Genomic DNA, 27,481 nt, shown 5'->3' with positions numbered 1-27,481 from the left:
CGGGGTACACCCTAGACAGGACACCAGTCTGTTGCAGGGCTGACGCACAGGGACAGACAACCATTTGCACTCACATTCACACCAGCTGAGGTTTCAAGGCTGGAGCTGAACACAAAAAATTTCTCTCCCTGATAACAGACTCTGTTTGGATTGTTCCTTCCCAACAAACCCCCATCCTGGATTCCAAACGCCTTCGAATGCTTATCTCCAAGGCCAAGGTCAGACAGCAGGTCTAAGTCCCAGCGCTGGATTAATAGCACTTGGCAGGATGGCTGTGTCTACATCAGCTCACCTCTCACCCCCTTACCCACTCCAGTTGCTTGTCATGTGGTTTATGGTGTGTGATGTGGATATGTTCGGGCTCTCTGTGCAGAGAAGTCTTTTTTGTTTTCTGTTCTCATGCTGACCTCCCATAAGGAGCCCAGTATGAGTAGAGATCTCCTTTTTTCCCTCCTCCACTTGCCCAACGTCATGTCTTTGTTATGTATGTATGGTCAGGGGGGGTCCAATTTCACTGCAGGTGTAAACTTTGCATGTGACAAATACAAGGCTTGATTGATTTACTGTCACGGGTACAAATTCAGTCATTTTAATTAAGACATTAATAGCTAGAATTAATCATAATTAATCATAATTGAGTATAGAAGTGAAGGTAATCAGTTTCCCATTCTGTCATTTAAAGTTAAACCTTGTTTGTTTTACAGCAGATGTATTTTTATCGTTGCAGCACTTCACAGAGAGACCTGCTCATCTTCTTGTTCTGTCGTCCACGTGTTCCTAATGTTGAGGACTATTTTCACCATTGTGATGGTGGTTCTGCTGCTGTTGTTAGTGGGATTACTTCACTTTGGAAAACTCAGTGTTACACAGAAATAAATGGTATTTGCAGATAAAGACTAATTCATGACTGATGGAGAATGTCCTGGAAGTTTTAACATTTAGAGAATGAAACAGTGCAGAAAACTGGACAATCATAAGAGCTACACTATGACAGGTGAGTGTAAATATTGTAAAAATACTTTGACTTAATTTTTCTTTACTGCAACCTTTTTCTCCTGCAGTATTCAGCTGATTGCTGTTAAACTTGTCATGCACAGAAGAGTTTAAAACCACAGGCCTGCTGAGCATTTTTAAAGACCTCTCAGTATCTCAGTTTACTCAGCATGTGGTGATTTTAGATGCTGCACACACTCGAGTAATTTTAGCTTCTTAGATACAAACCACTTGAGAAAATGTTTGTGTCTTTGTTCACAGCAGAGTTAAAATACTTCAGTGTGATCATTTCAGTCTCAGCTTGTGGCTTCAGAATTCTATATAAACCTTGTTGCTGTAAACATGTCAGCTTATCCTCTGCAGCTAAATAGTGAGCATGGCAAGAATAATAACTTATATATATATATTAACATATTTTAAAATGAAGGGGCGTGGATGTCAGCTACTACTTGCATTTTATTCGTTCATCTTTAGATTTGTTAACTGTTTTTAAAAAATTGACAAAAAAAATATAAAGACAATCCCAGTGCGCTCGGGTGTTGGAGATTTGGGCCTGGCTATTGTTCCGTGCTGAAGAGCGGCCCGACACCCAGTGAAAATATAATGTATGAGAAAAGAAAGAAGCAAAAAATATGTTTATACAGCACAGGAAAAATGAGAAAAATGTTTGGGAACTTTATTTATTTTAGTAATAAGTTTATTAATAATAAATTTAGTGTTAAAAGATCAAGATTGTTTTTTTCCGTTTCTTACTTCAATTAACATTAAAACTCAGACTTATATAAAAATTATTTTGCGTCACAATAACAGAGATACAGCAACATTACAGTTCTATTTGTCGGACACAGAAAAATGAACACAATATTAAACACACAGACACACAAATGTTCCTAGAATAGTGCTTTAGGTCAGGAGTTGTTACCTGATCAATTATTTATTTATCAGTTGTTTTATTAACTTAAAATATGTTTAAAATCTTTCAAAAAATAAAATTTAAATATTAAAATATTTGTAGTTGATAAGGTTTATTGGTTTTTCTGTACAACTGAACAAAGACTGAACAACTTTAGTATTTGGGAATTTTAGATGGATGATAAGAGCTTTTGCTTACTTCACTTAAAGTGTTACAAGTTGAACAACTGATTATTTAAACATGAATCAGTGACAAACACCAAGTTTCTCCATGATGAAGCTTTTTGACCTCAAGCACTCCTCAGTTACATGTTGAGCAACTTCTGGATTAGTTTTGATTGGATCATCTCCCAAAGCTAAAGTTAAATCGGCTGCTGCGGGAAACCTGTTGGCAGAGATCAGTTAGTGTTCTTCATTTGTGTAAATACAATTCATCACATCTGTAAAAACTACAGTCAGTAAACTTGGAAGACAGTTTTAAAGTGTTTGTCCCAACACCATCAACAGCCCTGTAATATTAGTTTGGTCTCTATAGAGCAAAGTATAAAGTTCAGTGATTATGAGAGTAAAGGTTTATTCATGCTGTTAGAATGATGAGAAAATAAAATAAATAAAGTAACACAGACTGGCTGCTCAGAAGTTTATTCTGACAAAAAAAAAAAGAACCAAGCCTGTGTGAACCTCAAGGCACTTTTTAAAACAGAAAATTGCTAAATCCCACAGAGTATGAGGAAGTAACAACAGTAAGTATGGAGATAAGAAACAAACCAAACAGAGCAGAATTCTTAAAATAATGTCCATCCATCCTTCTTCGGATTATCTGGGGCCGCAGGGTAAACAATGATTTAAAAATCTAAGTAGATGGCTAAGTTGCTATGGCTAAAAAAAGAAATTAAAGGATGTAGGAAAGAAAATTAATCTTTAGCAAAAAAACACCAAAGAACATCTAAGGTGAGTGTAAGGTGATGAGTGTAATAATTCCCAATCATGCTTCAGTAAGAAATGTACCCATAGTGATGCACATGTAGTAACCAGTTATATACAACATGTAGAAAAGAGAGATAATAGCGGGTGATTGATTTGACAAAGATTTACCTCAGTTTTTGTCTCCTCGAGCTGCTTTACCAACTGAAAGACAGAAGAGAGATAAAAACAAAGCTCACAGCTATGAAAAGGAAGTGAAAGATGTTTTTTGGAGGAAAAAAATCATTTTTGTAAAAAAATTCCAGATTTGCACTATATTCACCACAATTCACTAAAGCTCCAGTCACAGCTTCACTTATACTTAAATATAACTGGCCTGATGTAAAAAAACAAAAACTCCAGAGAAACATTTAAATTTAACTCCTCCCAACAACAGTTTAAACTCTTGTCTGTTTATAATTTCTCTGTTTTATTACAGCAAAGTTGATGGTTTAGTTTCTCACGATTGTTTTCATGCATGCTTCAAGTTGTAATTTCAGTATCAGTATCTGCACCTGTACCATATAAAAAGAGATGACGGGGAAACATCACAGTAACTTGTTACGTTGGAAACCTTTTGGTTGAGCTTGGAAAAAGATATTTAACCCAGAGAGTAACTGGGGGTTATATTACACCTGAATATAGCATAAAATAGTGCTGCTCACAGTTTGTGAACATCTGCTCTGCCACCTCATAGCAGCTCTCAGTCTGTACACCTGACCACACGAAGAAAAATGAAACAGGTGACAGTGTCAAACTTTAGCTGTTAGTCAGGTGAACCACCTGTGCACCTGACTAACAGCTTAAAGTGCTCTGCAAACCTTAAAGCTAACAGGTGGATTTTCCTGTTTTATAACTGAAGAACCACTGACTGCTTCAGAGACAAACAGTGAAAGTGGGCAGTAGATCCTTGTTTTTTTTAACATAAATCTCATTGCTGCAGCTATGGGCAGTACAAAAGTGCCCCCTTAGTCTGATTATTAGTTAGGTTCTTTCACTAGTTAGCTAACACAAACTAATGTCTATTAGCACCAACCAAACAAACAAACCGGTAATATTGTAATATTGTACTCGTACAAGATGGATCTACACATGGTCTAACAAACTATAAGTGAGAACACCTATTTCTTAACTCCAGCATCGCAAACAGAGTTAAATCTGCTTAAACACTGTCTGCAGTTTTTGAGAGGATGGCTCCATAGTTTAATATTTCATGTCTACATTAAAGTCAGAGTTTCTGTGTCACAGAAGTTTCTCTCTTTTTACCTGGTTAATCACTGTGGTAACCTGTGCTGATCACATAAACAGCAGCAGGTTATGATCTGAGATTTCGTTTAAAATCAGCTGAAAGCCTCTGATTGTTTAATTTTCAGTATCTTGTAAGTTTCCTTACAATCTCTTCTTGCCAAATACATTTTAAATGTGTGAGCTGTTAAACTGTACCTTACTAAAACTACTGAATGATCAGTGTGCATCCAATAATTGTGTGATGCAAAAAAACATATAAATACTGCTGAGTCTCTTTTACACTGCAGCAATTAGAAGTCACACAGCAAGAATATCTGTTCAGTCAAATTAAATTCACTTTGATGTGTGAGCAACTTCTCCTCTATCAGACTGTGGGGCAGTGACCTTTATTGGTTAAATGGATACAGTTTAACCCTTTAAGACCTACCATAGAACCAAGTCCGCCAGAGCTTATAGTATATTTTTACATGCTGTGGAGCCATTTTTTGAAGCATTTCAAGTTGCTATACATCAATACAACCATTATAGCCCAAATTTTAATAATATGTCTGCATTAAGTGCATAGTAATTACATAAATTGCAAAAAAGTGCAATAAACTACAAAAAAATGTAAAATCGTTTTTGATTTTTTAACATATATTTCTAGTTAGAGAAATTTAAGAGGCTTATCCCTCAAAACTGTAAATACAAAAAAGTTGCACAAACTAGGTTCTCACCAAAGGAAATTTATTTTAAGTGTCTTCATAGTTTTATTTTTGAGATACACCAATTTTCATATACTGCAGGAAAAACAAAAAAATATATTATAGTGCAAATTTGCAAAATAACAGCATATTCATCAAAATAAAATATTTCCAGCAGTGCAATATTAGTCCTCAGCATCCCAGAAACGACATAGAAAGTCATGAAGTCAAACATAACTTTTAAAAACACAAGTATAGGCTCATAAGGCCACGATGGTAAAAAACTACATTTCCGCAAAATGACGTCACTTCCGGTTTCGGGCAGGTCATGCCGGACATGTGATAGTTCACGCTGATGGACGTAGGAAGTGTTACAAACAGCTGATCAGATCGGCAAAGCGTGTTTCTGGAATATTATGTTTTTGTTGCTGCAAGTGCTTTTTATGCAGTTTTTGCAAAGCTATATGTGGAAGGAAACTGTGACCTAGGACAAGCTGATGGCATAAGATGTAAGTACAACTCCTCCGGTTTCATATGCAAAAAAAATTATTGCGCTAGCTTACGTGGTTGCAGTGCTACCGGGATTTAAAAATAGTTACGCGAAATGGAGCATGTCCGCTCCGACCGGTTTTAAAGGGTTAAAAATTCATAAAGCTAATGTGCAGTCGTCACCTTAGACAAAAACACTGAGAGTGCGCTCAGAGATAAAACGATGAACTGGAATTAAAATGTTTATTTTCTGTATGCTAAATATCCAAGTTAATGACTTTCTGCATTTGTCTTTTTTTGAAACATTTTTGCATTTTTTTTATGTTTAGAAGAAAATTCAGCAGGATTATAACAGAGATGAAATCCCTGATTTCTGGACTTTAGTTTTTTCAGGGTTTCTCCTGCTAGAGCTGATTGTTTAAGTATGAATACTTTTTCTCTAACAGCAGGTCAGAGGACACATGACTGGAGACGTGCTCTTTTATAAGACATGATATAACAATACATTCACAAACTTCACTAAAGAAAATAAATCAGTTTAAATGTAAATTAAAACATGTGTTATGTAAATATAAAGTGTTTGATGATGTTTTTAAGTTTCAAGTTTGAAAGCAGTGAGAACAAATTTGAGCTTCACTAACAGTTATTTGGTGTCTGAGGTTTGTTCTCATGTGTGATTGTAACCTGAACACGTAGAAAACAGAGATAATAGCAGGAGATTGATTTGGGTGACAAAGATTTTACCTCATTGAGATTTTTCTCAGTTTTCTTCTTCTTCTCGTCGAGCTGCTTTACCAACTAAAGGACAGAAGAGAGATGAAGAAAAAGATCACAGCTATGAACTGAAATACGTTTTTGTGCTGGAAAATTAATGTTTGTGAAGAAATTCCAAATTTGGATTGTATACAAAGAGATAAAAGAGAGATGACAGCAGCGAACTGCTTTGGGTGAAAAGATTTACCTCTTTGAGTTTTCTGTCAGTTTCATCATTCCTCTTCTCAGCCTGGAGCATCTTTTCCAAATAGCAGAGAGAAATGAAAACATCAGTATATTTTTAATGGAAATATTCTTCTAATTACTTTTGCAATATCCTAATTTATTTAGATTAGTTTATTTTTTAATGTAGTAAAACAGCTGTCATTCTTATATAGATCTCCAGTCAAAGGTTTTAGAACACATGTTATTTTTAAGTGTTTAACTGACATTTAATGAGCTCCTTGATTATTATTAACACATGCTCTTTTTGTCTGTCTTATTTAGTTAGTTAGTTAGCTTTGGATGGATGGATATTTATGGGTTTGTTGGTTGGTTTATGCTGGAATGTAAAATCATCTGCTTCGGTAAATACAAATTCCTTATTTACAAAAATAATAATCCAAAAAAGATTCAAATCTAAAATTTTCTTTACATTACAGTAATAAACAAAGTTGAATAAACACATTCAGGAAGCTGATAAAGGAAAGATGAACCTCATCAACTTTAACTGGTCCCTCAAATCCTACATTTTCCTCTCAGCATCTCGTCTTCTCTTTGTCCTGATGAAGCTGATGCTAATTATGGAATCATTTTTCTCTGACTGCACATTAAAAGACATGGAAAAAAGTCTCTTTTGTGAGTGCTTTCTGTCATTTTTCAGGCCTGCTTATAGAAAAATATGACTAAAATAACTTGTGTATTTGAATTTTAATAAAAGTTATTTAATTAAAAACTTCCCATTGATCAATTTTCTTACACTGATCCAATTTACATTAATCAATTCATTAATCAATGACTTTATTTAAATATGAGTACTGGGGCTAACACTACGGTGCTATGGAGTATTTTTTAACTTGTGTTTCTTGTTTCTCAATAAAAAGTCAAAAATTAGCAGGTTGGTCACATCAAACAAATCATATCAGCATCATAATTTCCACTAACGACTTCACATTAAGCAGAAAGTCACAGAGGGACATAATGAGCGTGCAGGTCTATGATCACTGGTATAGCAGCCATCACATACGTCCATGTTTATCTGTCTTCTGAGCAACACTTTCAGACTGAGTCTTCACTATAGAGGTTGGCACAACTCAGCTCTGTGTACTTTGAATTCAGTTTATGAACTTGAACCACAACAAATAATGGTCCCATTTACTTTGACATCTGATAGCACATTTCTTATTACTGTCAACATTTAAAGAATAATTATGAATTTCAATATAACCACAACTTTTATAAGGATACTGTAGCATCTCTTACATGAAATGAACATCTGCAATAGTCTTACTCTTGTGTTTATTGTAGGATTAAACAAGTTATTTTACTGCTATTTTATTATCAGTATTATTATTGCATTAGAACCACGTAACAAGCATTGCATTAAAGCATTTATTGAAGCTGTTGATATTACATTAAAGTCTGTATTACAGGTGGTATCATAATCATATAATAATCTTTCATTGCAGGAGCAACTGTAATCATTTTACACACATTGCATTTTGTTGCTTATTAAAGAGTTGAAGCTCGGTCAGTTAATTGATGGTCAGAAGCTTCGTCTGGCGCGATGTCCGGCCGATCTTTTGAGCAAAGTGGCCTAGAGCTATGGAAGAATTGCATACACGCTTATAATACATATATCACATATAATCTGGAAACAGGCCTGAATAAAGACCTGAGTGTATTCAGCAACCTGCTGCGTTTGAGTTTGCTTGGTAACAGATGACTCAGAATAAGTCAGGAAGTGTACTTCTGAAATGTCTTTGTTTCCTCTGTAAAGTGTGCATTTTTTGGTGGTTATTTTGAGGAAGCTGTCTGGATGAGGTTATTTGAATAACCAGGTTATTCATTATTGTCTTTTATTCATTTATGTCTTTTGATTAAGCTTTTAGTAGTGGTTCTTGATTAAAACATTTATTCAACATATTACAGATATAGTTTCAGTTAGGTTGTTATGCACATGAGAATTGGCCTCTCTTCTCATAAGACAAAGTTCGTGTGAGGTCGAGCCACACACACACACATACACACACACACCTGCACACACTGTAGGTAGGCTTATGTTCTAGGTGAGAGTTCAGATATATTTTCTTGCAACTGCATTTTTGTGCGTGCAGAATTGCTAGTTTGTTGCAGAGCATGGCCTGAGGTTTGGGAGAAGCGAGAGCGAGATGAGCTACAGGAAGCACCTGCCGTGGAGACGGAGACAATGTTCTTTTCAAACTGTGTTAAAAGTCATTGTGGTTTTGATTTGACGTATGCATATATTGTATCTGTTTAACGCATGAGGGGGCGTTATAAATTTCCCTGATGGTATAAAAACAACTGATTGTGTATTGTTTGAGCGAGATCGATGCTGTCTGCGTACAGTGTTCATCTCCCACGCGTGTTCATTAAAATCATCGTTTGACTCCACCCGGCCGGATCAGTGTTGTTATTTTGGAATTCCTCCTATATCCCTCCTCAATATTTGAACCCTTTCACACACGGTTAATCCAATCAAACGTAACAATAAAAGAATAAAAAATAAACTTCCTCTGGTGTCTACTCGTTTCTGTCAACCTATGACAGCAGCACCATCACACAAAGCAAAGAAATCATGCATGTAAAGTGAAACAACAGTGCTTTTTGTCTGAATGAAAAGACAAAAAGCACTCATGTCTGATCCTCTACATCAGACATCAGGAAGAACGGGGACCAGATCTGGACCCAGTGTTGAGATTTCTCTGTACAGTTGAGACTGTTCAGTCAGGATTTAAACCGAAAAGGGACAATTCAAGCGTTTTATCTCTTTAATTAATTTTTCTGAAGTTAAGCACTTAATCTAAATGTGGGCAGTTTTCATATTTGAATGGTGCAAATTTCAGCAGGCACACATACATATCTGTTCAGTTTTATGTTGTGTCACCAAAAACTGTTTTTTGAATTATGTGTTAAAAGGTTTTGAAATGCACAATCATATGAAAACATCTGGGAACATCTCTCCCTGCATAAAAATTCACTCTTCATTCAACAAAAAGATAACAGTGGCATGTATTTCATTTCTTCCTCATTTCCTACATCTGAGTACTGGAGGGTTTCACAAACATCTATTTTTAGTGAGGCAGTATTTAGACGTACAGAATGGAGTTAGTTGTAAAAGCTGGCTGTGCAACAATTTGGGTATCGTTGTAATTTTACTGATTTGAATGCATGGAACTGTTCAATACTGATTACTTGCAACACTAAATCAGTTGGATTAGCTTGTTAAGCCTTGAACTTCATAGGCAAGCAGGTCCAATCATAAGAAAATGTATTTAAGGTGGAAACTTTCAAGTTGTGCTTCTCTTTGACACTGAACAGTGACAGCATTGGAATCTCAAAGTAATTCTCAAAAAATCTGAAAACAAAGATTGTCAGTACTGTGGTTCAGGGGAAGGCTGCAAAAACATCTCTCAGAGGTTTGAACTCAGTTTCATCTATAAGGACAGTAATCAGGAAATAGAAGAGCACAGGCACAGCTGTGGCTGAACTCAGGTCAGGCCAAGAAAATTACAGGAGCTTCATATGCAGCGCACTGTCAGAATGAATCACCTCCAAAACCCTGCAGAGCATCTTGCTGAAGATGTGTATTTGTACATATGTATGGGAGGGTAATGAAAAGAAGGCCTTTCTGCACTCACACCACAAACAGAATCGCTCGTTGTACAAAAGCTCATTTAGATGAGACAGATTGACACTGTGCTGTGGAAGAATAACACCACATTCCCCTGACTTGGACGTCATTGAAATTTTGTGGGATGATTTGAAGCAGGCTGTTGATGCTTTTTTGCTTTTTTGTATGGAAGAAGGATCAAACATGCCTTCATCTAGGATCCAGACACTCATCAAAGGCTATCCGAGGTGTCTTGAGTTATACTTGCAAATGAAGCTCAATTAAGTGTTGATGCAATATCTCTGTTGGGGCTCCTAAATGTATGCACCATCTAACTTTGTTATAATTGTTGAAATTTTGTTGTTGTAATTGTTGGGATTTTTTTTATGACACATATTATCTGTAAATATAATAAACTGTCACTGTTGAAATGATACAGTTTCCATAATGACAGATCAGCCAACGATAAACCAAAATCCAAAAACTGAACTTTATCTATGACTGTGTGTTTACACTAAATAATGAGACATTATGATCATCTGGATCTTTGCATCAAGACGTTTTCTCTAACTGGACTCAATAATAATAATAAGTCAGTGTGTGGTGGGGTAATGTTTATTTATATTGTACAGTTTGATGTAAATACTGACACTAACTGTATATGTTCTGAATGACAATAATATGGCTATTCTGTTCTATTCTGTATTACCAAAGAGAGCCGAGTCAGCAAATTCTCATTGAGTATAAAGGAAACACAAACCTCCCAATTTTGGGACTCCATCTGCTTCTTCAGGTTCTCTGCTTTGTCTTTCGCCTCCTGGAGCTGATCGATGATTTTACTATCTGTCTCACCCTGGAGCTGAAATGTTACATGAGGAAAGAGCAGAAGAAAGAAACAATCATGTTTAAGATAATAATGATAACACAACCAGAGTGAAATAAAAGCTGCATTATGTAAATATTGTTCATCGGTGCTGCTGATTTAATGAATTATGTAAAACGCTGCATCCAGATGATTTAAATTTAATATAAATTTATTCATTTATATTGAAGAGTCTGACGGTGAGTAAATATTGATGTATGTAATTATTCTATTCATAAATAGAGTTCAGTAAAGTCAGTAAATTCAGAATGTTTATAACAGAAAGACAAACCTGAAGCTGCTCCAGCCACTTTGCTGTTTTTTTGTCCTGCTGGAGCTGTTTGAAGATTTCACTATCTGTCTTACCCTGGAGCTGAAATGTTACATGAGGAAAGAGCAGAAGGAAGAAATGTTCACGTTTAAGACACAATATTAATAACACAATAGGATTTAAATAAAGCTAGAAATAAAATCTGTATTATGTAAATATAAGCTGGATAATATAAATTAATATTTGTAAATAACACTAAGGAAATATCTTAGTTTCAATGTGGAGTTTCTAAAACTAAAACCAGCTTTTACTTTTCCCTTACTAATAATATGCACACTGTGGAAATTATATCATTTTTATATCATGTTTACACACAGACATCACATAGATTTATTTCTAGGGTAAAGGTGAAACATATTTTGCTTTATGCTTGCTTAGCAACTAGTGATGCAGAAGGTGTTAAAGATAAGCATGCCATGAATAAGTCGACTGGAAACATCTGGAGGGTGAGACAGCCATATAGGGCAAAATGTTGTTTAACACGGAAACTTGTTTAAATGTCATTAATTATAACTTATGCCTGTTATATTCTTTATTGACGCGAGAAGGGGCGTGAACCCTGACATAATAAAACTATTTTAAAAGTATGCTTTGAGCGGAGATCTGTGTTGACAATGTAGTGCTGTGTATTTTCCCACACGTGTGTTTAATAAATTGAATAAATGCATAAATAAAAAGGATATAGAAGAATAAACATGATATAAAAATTACATAATTCCCAAAACACACAGCCCATTGTTCATCAGTTCTGCTGATTTTTTTAAAATTAATTATATAAATCTACTGTTTATAAGGTTGGGAAACCTGCAGTCAGCTGAAACTGAAGAAGTTACTTGGATGAGTGACAAAACGTTTCTCCCACTGAAAACGCTACATCCAGATGAACAGAATCAACCTTTTGGGATTATGCATGCACACTGTTTTTTCTTATATTCTTACATGTATATATCTGGGATTTTTTATATATATACATATATAATTGAAATGCTAAGATTTAGATTTATTGATTCATTTATACTGTAGAGTCTGATGGTGAGTAAATATTGATGTGTGCAGTTATTCTATTCATAAAGAGGTCAGTAAATTCAAAGTGTTTATAATGGAAACACAAACCTGCTGATTTTTCTTCTCCAGCTGCTTCAGTTTCTCTGCTGTTTCTTTCACCTCCTGAAGCTGATTGATGATTTTAGTATTCTCCTTCCACTACAGGAGAAATGTTACATGAAGAAAGAGCAGAAGGAAGAAATGTTCATGTTTAAAACACAATAATGAAACACAACCAGAGTCACATTAAAGCTGTATGATGTAAATATGAGGGAGCTGATGTAGCATGATGTTAACAACATTAAGTGTTGTAGGATGAAGTCAACAATCTTGCAGTGGTAGGATTTCAAAGTTGTGTTTGGTTAATGACACAGAAACTGCTGCTGGACAAAACTGCAGGAATATAAGTGCACAGGTCTGTGATCATTGGGAGGATGACAGCATCACATATGTCCATGTTTACCTCTGTCTGCTGAGAGATGCTTTCACTGACCTTTGAGTCCAGTGCAGGAAATATTTCCATCAACTTCTGAATGAATTCATCCTTCTCCTTCTCAGATTTGATCATCTGTCAGAAAGAAAGACAGATGTTGATGTTTCTGCAGTGCTTTGTTTATAAAAGTGACAAAATTATTGAAGCTTCACACTGTGAGCAACATGTTTCCAACCGTATCTGATTGGTGGTTTTCTTTTTTTTAATGATACACACTGTATAGAATAAAATGTCTCTACTCTAAGATTGCGTCAGTGTGTACGGCCTGCCATCTGACTCTGTTTGTACTAGTGTTTTATTTTTTTTTATTTGTCTTAAAAATGTTAACTTCCTGCTTGTATATAATCACCAAACACCCCTGGCTAAAAGATCTTCTTATTTAAAACCTGTTTATTGCAGTTGTAGATATCAGGGAACCTTCTCCCCACAATTCCTGTCAGGAGTTCCAGCTGGTCTCTGTTGTACTTCAACTGAGAGGGCGTCGTAGACGCCGTGGGAAATGCATTGGCTTATTAGTGAGAATGAAGGCTACCTTGGCATGATTTGCAAAAACGCCTCACGCTATCCTGACTGGATTTGACCGCGTCAACTACTGGTACTCTAGTATATGGCTTACACCTGATGTTGGGTTTATTACAATAACCTCACGTCAAGTGCTCTCCCCATCAGCGCTCAGGTGAAGTAAACCCTCAGAACCTACAGCCGATAGGTCGAGCACCCACATCGGCCGTTGGTATTACTAAGGATTCTGTTTACATTATCCATGCTTCCCTTAGGCAGCATCATTAGAAGACATAGCATACATTTTCACTGCTATGCAGATGACACCCAGCTCTATCTATCCATGAAGCCAGATAACAAACACCAATTGTTAAACTGCAGGAATGTCTTAAAGACATAAAGACCTGGATGGCCGCTAACTTTCTGCTTCTTAATTCAGATAAAACTGAGGTTATTGTACTCGGCCCTGAAAAGCTTAGAAATATGGTATCTAACCAGATTCATACTCTGGATGGCATTACCTTGGCCTCCAGTAACGCTGTGAGGAACCTTGGAGTCATTTTTGACCAGGACATGTCCTTCAGCGCACATATTAAACAAATATGTAAGACTGCCTTCTTCTATTTGCGCAACATCTCTAAAATTAGAAATATCCTGTCTCTTAGTGACGCTGAAAAACTAGTTCATGCATTTATTACTTCCAGGTTGGACTACTGTAATTCATTATTATCAGGATGTCCAAAAAACTCGCTGAAAAGCCTTCAGCTAATCCAAAATGCTGCAGCAAGAGTCCTGACAGGGACTAGAAGGAGAGAGCATATTTCTCCTGTTTTGGCTTCCCTTCATTGGCTTCCTGTTAAATCCAGAATTGAATTCAAAATCCTGCTCCTCACATACAAGGTCTTAAATAATCAGGCCCCATCTTATCTTAATGACCTTGTAGTGCCACTTTGCTCTTGCACTGCAGGCCTACTTGTTGTTCCTGGAGTATTTAAAAGTAGAATGGGAGGGAGAGCCTTCAGTTTTCAGGCCCCTCTTCTGTGGAACCAGCTTCCAGTTTGGATTCGGGAGACAGACACTATCTCTGCTTTCAAGATTAGGCTTAAAACTTTCCTTTTTGCTAAAGCATATAGTTAGGGCTGGACCAGGTGACCCTGAATCCTCCCTTAGTTATGCTGCAATAGACGTAGGCTGCCGGGGATTCCCATGATACATTGAGTTTTTCCTTTCCAGTCACCTTTCTCACTCACTATGTATTAATAGACCTCTTTGCACTGAATCATATCTGTTATTAATCTCTGTCTCTCTTCCACAGCATGTCTTTTATCCTGTCTTCCTTCTCTCACCCCAACCGGTCGCAGCAGATGGCCCCGCCCCTCCCTGAGCCTGGTTCTGCCGGAGGTTTCTTCCTGTTAAAAGGGAGTTTTTCCTTCCCACTGTCGCCAAAGTGCTTGCTCATAGGGGGTCATATGATTGTTGGGTTTTTCTCTGTATCTACTGTACAATATAAAGTGCCTTGAGGTGACTTTTGCTGTGATTTGGCGCTATATAAATAAAATTGAATTGAATTGAATTGAATTGAAGGATAAGTCTTGTTAGTGCTCGATCGCTAACAAATAAAACTTTCATTCTTAAGGACTTCTTCACTAATCAGGAACTGCATCTAATCTTTGTGACAGAAGCCTGGCAGGTGAGTCCAGCTGTTTTACGGAACCTTTACCTTCAGACTGTGAATATCTTAATTTAAATATCTTTTCTTTTTTTCTTTTTTTTAAGGATTTTTAACAGTTGTTGTGCCAGCCTGTTTTAAACATACTGTTGTACAGCCTGCATTTAAGAAACCTAATCTCGATTCCTTTTTTCTCCCAAATTTTAGGCCTATTTCAAAGGTTCCTTTTCTATCAAAAATTTTGGGAAAGATTGTATTTGTTCAGCTTCAATCTTTTGTAAATGGACACTATGTTCTTGAGAGGTTTCAGTCTGGTTTTTTAAAAGTTCTTAGTGATCTTTTATTAGCCACTGACTCAGGTGACTCAGCTCTGTTTTTGCTTTTGGATCTGACCGCTGCCTTTGATACTGTTGACCACAGAATCTTGATCTCACAGTTGGAGCATTGCAATATCAAGGTCCTTCCATCAGAGTGGTTCAGGTCTTACCTGTCTGACAGGACTTTCTCTGTGAGCTTTGGAGATTTTATCTCTTCCTCAGCTCCCCTTACGTGTGGTGGCCAATTTTATTATCTATTTATATGCTGCTCCCAGGTCTATTTTTTGGAAAATATAACATGTTTCCATTCATATGCCAATGACACTCAGATCTATCTTCAACTGAACAGAAACTGTTCTGCCCTACCTGAACCCTTACTTCAGTGTCTTGATGAAGTTAAAGCCTGGATGTCTTCTAACTTCCTTAACTTTAATGAGAACAAAACCAAAGTGATAATTTTTGGACCAAGTTGCAATCCCAGCACGTCTCTTGTTAACCTGCACAGTATTGAGCCTTTTATTAAATTGCATGCCAAAAATGTGGGGATTATAATTGACAGAAAGTTCGCATTTGAAAAAACAGATTAGCCCAGCGGTCTTTTTTCAACCTTATATCTATCTCTGAAATAATTTTTATCTTTTACAAAGTTTGAACAGGCGATCCATGCTTTTATTACATCCCAGCTGGACTATTGTAACTCCTTATATGTTGGAGTTGACCAGACCTGCCTTGTAAGACTGCAGTTGGTCCAAAATGCCGCAGTTCATCTTCCGACACGAACTACCCGGTGCTTGCCTCTCTTCACTGGCACACTGTTCACTTCAGAATTTATTTTAACATTTTATTGTTAACTTACAGCGGCCTTTTTTTAAACTGAGGCTTTTACCTAAGGTGAAATCATTTTTATCTTTTAAAAACTTTGAAAGGATGATCCATGCTTTTATTACATCCCAGCTGGAGACCAGCTGCAGTTGGTCCAGATGCTGCAGCTCGTCTTCTGACACGAACTAAAAGACTTGAACAGATTTCCCCGGCGCTTGCCTCTCTTCACTTGCTCCGTGTTCACTTCAGAATTCATTTTAAAATTTGATTGTTAACTTACAAAGCCCTGAAGGGACAGGCTCTCAGGTATTTGTCTGACCACCTTCTAGGTCTCTTAGATCAAATGATCTTTTGCTTTTAGCCATACAAAGGTCAAAGCTGGTTCACAGAGATGATTGAGCGTTTGGGGTCGTAGCTCCTAAACTGTGGAATAATCTACGCCTACACATCAGACAGGCTCCTACTGTCAATCGTTTTAAATCTTATCTTAAAACACATTTATATTCACTGGCTTTTAATAGAGTATGAGAGTTATTTGGTATTTGATGTTTGGTACTAATATTATAAGTTATTTTACTAGTTATTTTGTAGTTTTGTAAAGCACTTTGATCAACATTGCTGTTGTAATGAAATGTGCTATAGAAATAGATAAATGATAAAATGTAAAGAATCTAAATTATGTAAAGTCACAAACTCATAAAAACTAAACTCAACCAAAACTGCTGAGGGTTGGTGCTACTCTGCTTCAGCTTATGAACTGTAATCAGAACAATAAATAAAAACATAGTGGAAAGAAATTTTATTATTGCTGCCAATAAAAGGTTAATAGAATAATGATGAATTTAAACATAACACAGCTCTTACAGGATACTGTATCTTTACTGAAATGAATGTATAATATTCTCACTCTTTTCTTAGTTTCTTTACACACTGTTAATCACATCAAATGTAACAATAAACAGAAGCTTTAAATCTCACCTGCTATTTGATCAGGTGTGTGATAACATCAATATTTAATGTGAAATAAACTCAAATTTCAACAACACAAAAAGCTGTCAGTTTAAGAAAAATCTACATTAGACCATTAGATTAATATTAAGCTCTGATAGATTCTACATATCAAAGTTAGAAAACATTTTCTACTTTACTGAGGAGTTGATTGTACAGTGTTTCATCCTCCTTCATCAACATCTAAAAATCCCTGTACAGGGAGGAAGGTGATTGTTTATTTACTGAGATCAACAGCAGCATGTATAGCTTCTAAATTCGTATTTAAAATATATTTTACACCTTTACATTTAGTTTTATTTATTTATTCATTTATTTATTTATTCATCTAAATAGTCTGTTAGTGTGTAAATACTGATTTTTACTATTATTTTATTCATAAAGAGAGCTGAGTCAGCAATTTCATAATATTTATAATGAAAAGACAAACCTGCTGATTTTTGGACTCCAGCTGAATCTTCAGGATCTCTGCTGCTTGTTCCAACTGCTGGAGCTGATGGATGGTTTCAGTTTTCTCCTCAGACTGCAGGTGAAATGTTACATGAAGAAAGAGCAGAAGGAAGAAATGCTCTCTACTGAGATCAACAGGAGACTTTCCAGATTGAAATCTAAACTGGAAAACTGAAACTTGTTGCTTCTAACATGTGAATGACAATCAGATCAGGAACGATCCTTTTACACAGGAGTGAGTTTACTCCTCTCCATCAGCCTATGACAGCAGCAAATCCAAATCCAAAGCCAACAAATCATGTATGTAAAGTGAAGCAGCAGCGCTTTAGTTTAATGAGAAGCTGAAACACAGCTGATCCTCTACATGATCACAAACACCAAAAGTGAAGTTTCTGCTTTGACTGTCATGGTCCTGAGTCAGTGACACAGTGGTTCCAGGTCTCTGGACTCTATAATGTTTGAATATTCTATGTTGGTTTCATTTATATTATGCTATAAGGTGTTTAGGTTAGAATAATCCCTCCTTCTGTGTTCCCCGTCCTCTTGTGTCTAGTTCTGTTTGTTATTTGTGTCTCAGTCTTGTCTCCATACTTATTTGCCTTTCTGTCTCTCCATCTCATTTGCACTCAGTGTGTCTCAGTGTGTGTTTCTCATGTTTCCCGTTTTATTCTGACAGTCTCCTGTCCTGTGTGCATCATGTCCAGCTGTGTTCACGTCACCTGTTTTCTGGGAATTTAGCAATAAAACTATTTCCAGCACAGTTTTGCCTGAGAGTCCACAACTCTGCCTCCCACAGAAAATTTACCATGACATTGACTGAGGTTTGGTTGTAGACTGCCTCAAGATCATGTATGGATGATATATTTAAACCCTTAGATTTAGATTTGTTTATTTTTCGTTTATACTGTAAAGTCTGCTGGTGAGTAAGTACTGATGTGCACTTTTATTCTATTAAATTATAGAAAAATGGAAAGACAAACCTCATGAGTTTGGGGCTGCAGCTGCTTCTTCAGGCCTTCTGCTTTTTGTTTCACCTGCACGAGCTGTTTGATGATATCAGTGTTCTTCTTCCACTGCAGGTGAAATGTAGCATGATGTTAACAACATTAAGTGTTTTTATTTATTTTTACTTATATATAAGGAACCCCATTAGCTTCCACAATAGTGATTGCTGGTCTTCGTGCACAATGCATAAAAATCAAAAACCCTCTTACAATATTTACAATAATCAAAAACTGTGTAAATAGATTTTTAATTTTTTTTGAATTAGGAATAGTAGCTAGTTCTCTAAGGCAGTTATAAGGCAGTTTATTCCACTTAAAATATGCTCTCAATATAACGATCTTTTTAAAAAATTGCTTTTGGATCAAGTAATTACTAAATTGCAGTTTGTTACACACTGTGTAGCATGATTGTGTGTTTCATACGATACTGCAGCTGAGCAGAGAAAAGATGTGTTGTGTTTAACAGTGTTGCTTTCTTTATAAATAAAAAGAAGCCAAAGTGTAATTTAGTTTGTACTGGAAGCCAAAAACGTTTATTATCTATTCGATCGTGCATTAATAACATCTTATTTAGAAGGAGCATTTCCTAACCACAGCTATGGCCTGTCTCATTTTCTTAATGACAGAGTCTCTATGCTGAGACCATGAGGTGGTGATTTATAGTAACACCAATTAGATTAATCTGGGTGACCTGTTCTTATACTGATCCAGCTGTGAAGAGAATCAGTTATGGACTGTTGACTAAACATAGTCTACTTCCAGTTAACATAGATTTAGGTTTAGATGAACTAGAATCATGTTATTTTTACTTATCCAGTAAAACACGTTCATCAAATCTTCTTGTAATATGCTGGTCAATTCTGAATTATCACTAGCTGAATAAAACATGGTGGAATCATCGAAGTATTTAAAAGATGAGATTTTCCCAAGACGTGGCAGATCGTTCATGACAACTGAATAGAGAAGAGGACCGAGACAGCTGCCTTGGGATGGACCACAGTTCATATCGCAGCTATCTGAGAAATAACCATTATAATAAACCTTTTGGCTTCTTTCAGACAAACCACTTTTCATCCAACACAGAGCAGCTGGTGACCAGTGTTGGGCAAGTTACTCTGAAAAAGTAATTAAGTATAGTTACTACAAAAAAAGCTCCTGCTGGCCAAAACTGCAGGAATATAAGTGCACAGCTCTGTGATCATTGGGAGGATGACAGCATCACATATGTCCATGTTTACCTCTGTGTGCTGAGAGATGCTTTCACTGACCTTTGAGTCCAGTGTAGGAAATGTTTTCATCAGCTTCTGAATGAGTTCATCCTTCTCCTTCTCAGAGTTGATCATCTGTCAGAAAGAAAGACAGATGTTGATGTTTCTGCAGTGCTTTGTTCATAAAAGTGACAAAATTATTGAAGCTTCACACTGTGAGCAACATGTTTTGTGGTGATCTGTATGAAAGAAAACCTACACACAATACTCGAAGCACATAGTGCACACTGTGGGAATTTACGACTGTGCGTAAGTCCCCCCTAATATTTGTATGATCCGAGCTCAGGCACTAAGCGACTGAGCGAGGGGGCAGCTGCTGCCTGCGAGCGCGCTGTTGGAGAAGCGCAGACAGAGGAGAACTGAAGTTTGACCAGGTACCAAAGCAAATAATTTGTACTGTACAAATAATGTAAATATGACGGTGTATCACAAAAGATTGATATCAAACTGATCACTTGACCCATATTACGTTACTTGCTCTTTGAGTGAATCAACAAATGGCAAAATGAAAAGCCGAACAACAACAAGAGAGTCTTAGCTTACATGTGTGTTTATTTCATATTTTCAGTTGTTACCCTCCACGGCTAAATAAATCGGTTTCAGTAATGCACTGATATACAAGAATGGACATAAGGGGCTTCTTTCAAAGAAAAAAGTCAGGTAGATGTTATTTTATATATAATGCTTTGTATGTTGTTCAGTATATTTCTATGCAAAACAAGAGGAACTTCAATACACAGCAGTATATTCACAGTTTAAACCAGATATTTACATACACTTTATGGAAAACACAAGAACATTTTTTTACTGTACAACATCAATTTAGAGTAAACTTGTTTTGTTTTGGATAAATAAATATTGAAATATCTTTTGAATTAGTTAAATGTCAGAATAAAGAGAGACAGAGCTGTCTATTTTTATCACTTTGATCAAATTTAGGAGCACATATACACTAAGTTTATTGTTAATTAATAAGAAAACTCCAGACGATTCCATTCTGAGCTGAAGAAGCTTCTGATAGGTTAGTAGAGTCCATGTGAGTAAATTGGCGGCACAGCTGTGGATGCATATAAGGCAAAACACAGAGGCTGTATCCCAATTCAGGGTCTGCAGCCTTAAAGTACGCAGCCTCAACGGTCCTCAAGGGCCACGTACTCAAAGACCGCTAAGGCCGGAAGTGCGAGGCTTGTGAAATGGGACGGTCTAGCCTCCGTCGGGCTGCCCAGGTTGCCTAGCAACCATGATAGCTGGAAATGTGTGGTTGACAGAAATGAAGGAGAACATATTTTGTTCATTTGTTTGTTTGTTCCTACACGAGCTTTGTGTGATTTAATAAGTATCTGAGGCTGAGACCACAGGACTGTAAAATATGATTGTTGGGCTTCATATCTGAGTTTGAACTCTGTTTCAAACACTGAGCTTCAGTAAAGATTCAAGTTGCAGTTGTTTATATTTCATATCACCTTAAATCTTCACTCAAAGACAAGTATCTTTGACAGTGTATATATAGGTGTATTATATATAAGAGACAAATATTGTTCTTTTAATATGTTGGCATTACTAAATTTGGCTCATTGCTTACATATATGTGTAAAAAGCAAATGTACAAGCTGTGATAACTGTTTCTGATAGAATGAAGAGTAGACTGATATATTAAATATTCCTTTATTGGGTGAGAAAATCAGACCATGTCATAACTGCTTTATATTTATCAATCTAAAAAAATAAACATTTAGTCTGATTTGATGTTACAGTTAAAAAAGTGTTTTTATCTGAAGAGTTTGTAAATATCTGGTTTCAACTGTATATTTGATGATGTTGGTGTTTGGCTTGATTGTCAGCACAAAGAGGGAGAGAGAGAAACAGAGAAAGAGAGAGAGAGAGAGGAACAGAGAGGGAGATGAAACAAGAGCAGGTGAGACACACATGTTAGTCAAATGGTTGTTTACCAAAAGTATCACCGTATCATAGGTCCTCATGTATCTCGTACCTAGTGTTTCTTTTGTTTGTTATTTTTCAAATTCTATATTTATTAAGTTATGCAGGCTTGTTTGCACAACAAGGCTAAATAATTATATAAACTTTTCTCAATCTAAATAGTGTACTTTGGTAGAATTAAAAAATAAGTGTAGTGCAGGTCTATGATGATTTTTAGTGCTACTATCATCTAGTTCTGATTCTGGTTCTGTCTTGGTTAAGTCCTAAGTAGTCCTGATTTTGAACTGTTGTAGTCCTGTTTTAATTCCGGATCAGTTCTGGGTCTGGTTGACCCAGAACTGATCCGGCCCCCCCAATCCCACATGCATACTACCCTTTAGGGCTAGGCCCCGGGTGTATCAAATGTCTGCCTCCGCCTCTGGATGTGTCCTTGACCCATCTCAGCTGATTTAAATGGTTAGATTACCTCCTCAACGGCTGTGTCCCAATCCAGCGACCACACGCTCCGGAGTACGCATTTTGACACCTATTACGCCACAGCGACGCGACGACGGCTGTCCCAATCTGAAGTGTACTCCAAAGCTGTGTCCCAAAACGTCGGCTGCATCCTTCGGAGGACTCAGTCTTCGCGGTCTACATGGGCCGGGTCCTTCGAAGACCGAGAAGGCCGGAAGTGCGAGGCTGTGAAATGGGACAGTCTAGCCTCCGTCGCGCTGCCCAGGTTGCCTAGCAACCATGATACTAACAGCTGGAAATGTTTCCCACAGCTTTGTTTAACAGAAATGAAGGAGAACATATTTTATTCATTTGTTTGTTTGTTCCTACACGAGCTTTGTGTGATTTAATAAGTATCTGAGGCTGAGACCACAGGACTGTAAAACATGATTGTTGGGCTTCATTTCTGTAACTGAACAGTCATTTTAAGATTAGCTAGTAAATAACAAATAGTTAATGTTGTTCATGAGACTAAAGTCAGTGTAAATATGATATGGCCAATATTATAGTTATTATACTAATCATTATTAGTTATTACAGCAATGAGTTTGTTAACAGTGAACTCTGTGTCAAATACTGAGCTTCAGTAAAGATTCAAGTTACATTCATTTATATCTATATATCTATATTTAGATCTATAGTGTTACATCATATTCTATAAGGATGTTATGTGTTTGTTTACTTTCTGCCCAGTTTGACCCATTTAGCAGAAGTCAGCCTGTTTAAAGCTCTGATATCTATTCTGTATGACTTAAAGCAGTTATGACATGGTTTCTCACCCAATAAAGGAATATTTAATATATCAGTCTACTCTTCATTCTATCAGAAACAGTTATCACAGCTCGTACATTTTCTTTTTACACATGTATGTAAACATTGTGCCAAATTTAGTAATGCCAACATACTGAAAGAACAGTATTTGTCTCTTATATATGATCCATCTATATATACACTGTCAAAGATGCTTGTCTTTGAGTGAAGATTTAAGGTGATATGAAATATAAATAACTGCAACTTAAACCTTTGACACAGAATTCAGCTTCACTTCTCCCTGTTGGAAGCAGATTGTGAACCATGTGACTTTATAGCAGGTTTTTCTTAAATCTGTTCAACCAAACTGACCTACAGGACACACTGCTGGCTAACTGGTGTTTTTATTTTTATCTGGATGGTTCAGCATCACCGAGACACTTGTCAAAGTCCTGGATATACAGCGGTCACAGAACATCTTCGCATTAGGCTCATTATCATCTCACTGTCCAGTGTGTGTTGCTGATGATTGTTTACCACATTAGAAACATTAGCTGATGGATTTAAAGATGAACTTTGATAAAGATGTCTCACACCAAATGTTTTCCTTAATTGAACAACAATCTCTCATGAGTGAACAGCTTCATTTAAATCAAGTTTTAAATCTTTCTTTACAGTTAAACCGCTAATGGTAATTTATATTTCCAGTTTATGATGTGTTCATGTAAACTCTGTAATCTGTGAACTTTCTATTTTAATTTTTACTGTTATTAAAATGATTAAAATTACTCAAAAGGGTAGAAATGTAACGGGAAATTTGTGTTTCACCTGATTTAACCTCAGTTTGCCGTTGGTCTGTAGCTGCAACTTACTTGAACTAATGATCAGATTAAAAAAAATCTGTTTGATTTATTTTTTCACAACACCCACATCAAAAAATATCTTTGTCCAGAGACGTTTCTGCTGTGACTGATGATTGGCTGTAAACTGTCTCAACGCAGAATCTTTGTGATATGCTAATAATAACTCACTAATAATATGCATAGAGACTTTTTTATGTTCTTATATAAATAAAGCCTAGGATTTTTTTTCTACACATATTGTAGAAAAATACTGGTGTGCACTTTTATTCTACAAATTCAGTCAACAAATTCATAATGTTTATGGAAACACAAACCTCTCGACTTCTGAACTCCAGCTCAGCCTTCAGCTGCTCTGCTGCTTGTTTCACCCCCTGGAGTTTTTTACATTTAGACACAATAATGAAACAAAACCAGTCACATTAATGCTGTATTATGTAAATATGAGGGAGCTGATGTAGCATGATGCTAACAACATTAAGTGTTGTGGGATGACGTCAACAATCTTGCAGTGGTAGGATTTCAAAGTTGTGTTTGGTTAATGACACAGAAACTGCTGCTGGACAAAACTGCAGGAATATAAGTGCACAGGTCTGTGATCATTGGGAGGATGACAGCATCACATATGTCCATGTTTACCTCTGTGTGCTGAGAGATGCTTTCACTGACCTTTGATTCCAGTGTAGGAAATTTCTGCAGCACCTTCTGAATGAATTTATCCAGCTCCATCTCAGATTTGATCATCTGTCAGAAACAAAGACAGACAGATGTTGATGTTTCTGCAGCGCTTTGTTGATAAAAGTGACAAAATTATTGAAGCTTCACTGTGAGCAACATGTTTCCAACCATTGGGTCCTCTTACTCAATCTGATTGGTGCAGTTATTTTAATGATTAATTTAATTACAGTCACAAACTCACTAAACTAAAGTCAATTTATTTATTAATTTATTTCTTCAGCACTTTCTTTAAATACAACAAATGAGGGTTGGTGCTACTCTGCTCCATGTCATGACCTTGAAAAATAATTGCAGACCCTGATGCCAGAAAAAACTTATTATTTCTGTCAATGTGAACTTTATAGAATAATTAAGGATTCAAACAGAACCACAGCTTTTACAAGGATACTTTAGTACACAGGTGAAACCAGATATTTACAAACACTTCATAAAAAAACTTTTTTCTTTACCGTCAAAGATCAAACTTTGTTTTGTTTTAGATCAATAAATATTAACATATTTTTTGTATTTGTGTAATGTCAGTATAAAGACAAAGAACACATGTTTTTTCATTACTTTCATGCACTAAGTTTATTGTGTCTTTATCTAACAAGACTTCAGGAAAACAACTGTGGACTTCCACATGTGTGGCTCATCTATTGGTGCAATTTCCAGATAACTGAAGGTCCCACGTTCATCAGTTCAGACAATAATACACAAGTATGAAAACATGGGAACGTACAACCGTCATACTGCTCGGGAAGGAGACGGATTCTGAGTGTAGGAACATTTTTGGTGTGAAATGTGCAAAACAAACCCAGGACATCAGGTAAAGACCTTGTGAAGATGCTGACTGACACTAGAAAAACAGCGTCACCATCCACAGTAAAATGAGTCCTGTACCACGAGCTGAAAGGTTACTCTGGGAGGAGAAAGCCATTACTTGAAAACCATCATAAAAAAGTCAGACTACAGTTTGCAACATGGGGACAAAAATCTTAATCTTTGGGGACATGTCCTGAGGTCTGACCAAACAAAAACTGAACTGTAATGATAAACTGTATATTTGAGGAAAGAGGAGGAAGCTTTGAAGCCTCAGAACATCATCCCAACTCTGAAGTGTGGGGGGCGACAGCATCATGTTGTGGAGCTGTTTTGCTGCAGAAGGGACTGATGCAATTCACAAAATAGATGGCACGTACATGTTTAAGCAACATCTGAAGACATCAGCCACAACATTGAAGCTTGGGTGCAAATTGGTCTTCCGAATGGACAATAACCCCAAACATACCTCCAAATTAGTTACAAAGTGTTTTAAAGACAGCAAAGTCTGGGTGTCGGAGTGGCCATCACAAAGCCCTGATCTCAGTCCCACAGAAAATTTGTGGGCAGCACTTAAAATGTGAGTGACAGCAAGAAGGCCTACAAACCCGACCCAGTTACAGCAGTTCTGTCTCTCAGTGAGCCCAGATTCCAGAAAACTATTGAGAAAGTTTGTGGAAGGAAATCTGAAACATTTGGCTGAAGTGAAACAGTTTGAGAGTAATTCTACTAAATACTAAGAAGTGCATGTATACTTCTGACTCTGATGAAAGTAATAAAAAACCCACAACAAATATCTTTCTCTATTCTGACATTTCACAACTACAGGGAGTGCAGAATTATTAGGCAAATGAGTATTTTGTCCACATCATCCTCTTCATGCATGTTGTCTTACTCCAAGCTGTATAGGCTCAAAAGCCTACTACCAATTAAGCATATTAGGTGATGTGCATCGCTGTAATGAGAAGGGGTGTGGTCTAATGACATCAACACCCTATATCAGGTGTGCATAATTATTAGGCAACGTCCTTTCCTTTGGCAAAATGGGTCAAACGAAGGACTTGACAGGCTCAGAAAAGTCAAAAATAGTGAGATATCTTGCAGAGGGATGCAGCAGTCTCAAAATTGCAAAGCTTCTGAAGCGTGATCATCGAACAATCAAGCGTTTCATTCAAAATAGTCAACAGGGTCGCAAGAAGCGTGTGGAAAAACCAAGGCGCAAAATAACTGCCCATGAACTGAGAAAAGTCAAGCGTGCAGCTGCCAAGATGCCACTTGCCACCAGTTTGGCCATATTTCAGAGCTGCAACATCACTGGAGTGCCCAAAAGCACAAGGTGTGCAATACTCAGAGACATGGCCAAGGTAAGAAAGGCTGAAAGACGACCACCACTGAACAAGACACACAAGCTGAAACGTCAAGACTGGGCCAAGAAATATCTCAAGACTGATTTTTCTAAGGTTTTATGGACTGATGACATGAGAGTGAGTCTTGATGGGCCAGATGGATGGGCCCGTGGCCGGATTGGTAAAGGGCAGAGAGCTCCAGTCCGACTCAGACGCCAGCAAGGTGGAGGTGGAGTACTGGTTTGGGCTGGTATCATCAAAGATGAGCTTGTGGGGCCTTTTCGGGTTGAGGATGGAGTCAAGCTCAACTCCCAGTCCTACTGCCAGTTTCTGGAAGACACCTTCTTCAAGCAGTGGTACAGGAAGAAGTCTGCATCCTTCAAGAAAAACATGATTTTCATGCAGGACAATGCTCCATCACACGCGTCCAAGTACTCCACAGCGTGGCTGGCAAGAAAGGGTATAAAAGAAGAAAAACTAATGACATGGCCTCCTTGTTCACCTGATCTGAACCCCATTGAGAACCTGTGGTCCATCATCAAATGTGAGATTTACAAGGAGGGAAAACAGTACACCTCTCTGAACAGTGTCTGGGAGGCTGTGGTTGCTGCTGCACGCAATGTTGATGGTGAACAGATCAAAACACTGACAGAATCCATGGATGGCAGGCTTTTGAGTGTCCTTGCAAAGAAAGGTGGCTATATTGGTCGCTGATTTGTTTTTGTTTTGTTTTTGAATGTCAGAAATGTATATTTGTGAATGTGGAGATGTTATATTGGTTTCACTGGTAAAAATAAATCATTGAAATGGGTATAAATTTGTTTTTTGTTAAGTTGCCTAATAATTATGCACAGTAATAGTCACCTGCACACACAGATATCCCCCTAAAA

General features: G+C 36.9%; 1 protein-coding gene across 2 annotated transcripts in view; it reads right to left on the bottom strand.

The window, feature by feature from the left end:
* Positions 1 to 1,649: 1,649 nt before the first annotated feature.
* Positions 1,650 to 27,481, bottom strand: part of LOC146390153 (uncharacterized) — a 66,438-nt gene continuing 40,606 nt past the window's right edge. The window contains exons 18-30 of one of the 2 annotated variants that reach the window (XM_084923199.1): positions 24,376 to 24,450; positions 24,024 to 24,080; positions 19,664 to 19,738; positions 18,372 to 18,464; positions 17,372 to 17,464; positions 12,625 to 12,699; positions 12,201 to 12,290; positions 11,049 to 11,129; positions 10,655 to 10,753; positions 6,250 to 6,300; positions 6,033 to 6,086; positions 3,001 to 3,033; positions 1,650 to 2,290 (exon numbers count right to left, since the gene is read on the bottom strand). In XM_084923199.1, the coding sequence (XP_084779325.1) occupies positions 2,249 to 2,290; positions 3,001 to 3,033; positions 6,033 to 6,086; positions 6,250 to 6,300; positions 10,655 to 10,753; positions 11,049 to 11,129; positions 12,201 to 12,290; positions 12,625 to 12,699; positions 17,372 to 17,464; positions 18,372 to 18,464; positions 19,664 to 19,738; positions 24,024 to 24,080; positions 24,376 to 24,450 (918 nt within the window). In that variant the 3' untranslated portion in view covers positions 1,650 to 2,248. The remainder of the gene's footprint in view (positions 2,291 to 3,000; positions 3,034 to 6,032; positions 6,087 to 6,249; positions 6,301 to 10,654; positions 10,754 to 11,048; positions 11,130 to 12,200; positions 12,291 to 12,624; positions 12,700 to 17,371; positions 17,465 to 18,371; positions 18,465 to 19,663; positions 19,739 to 24,023; positions 24,081 to 24,375; positions 24,451 to 27,481) is intronic. The other variant, XM_084923200.1, reaches the window with a different exon arrangement.

Source organism: Perissodus microlepis, chromosome 3 (assembly GCF_051167445.1).
Source record: "Perissodus microlepis isolate ML-2025 ecotype Zambia chromosome 3, ASM5116744v1, whole genome shotgun sequence".
Lineage (NCBI taxonomy): Eukaryota > Metazoa > Chordata > Actinopteri > Cichliformes > Cichlidae > Perissodus > Perissodus microlepis.
The sequence above is the reverse complement of the archived record's forward strand: the minus strand, read 5'-3'. Positions and strand labels throughout refer to the sequence as shown.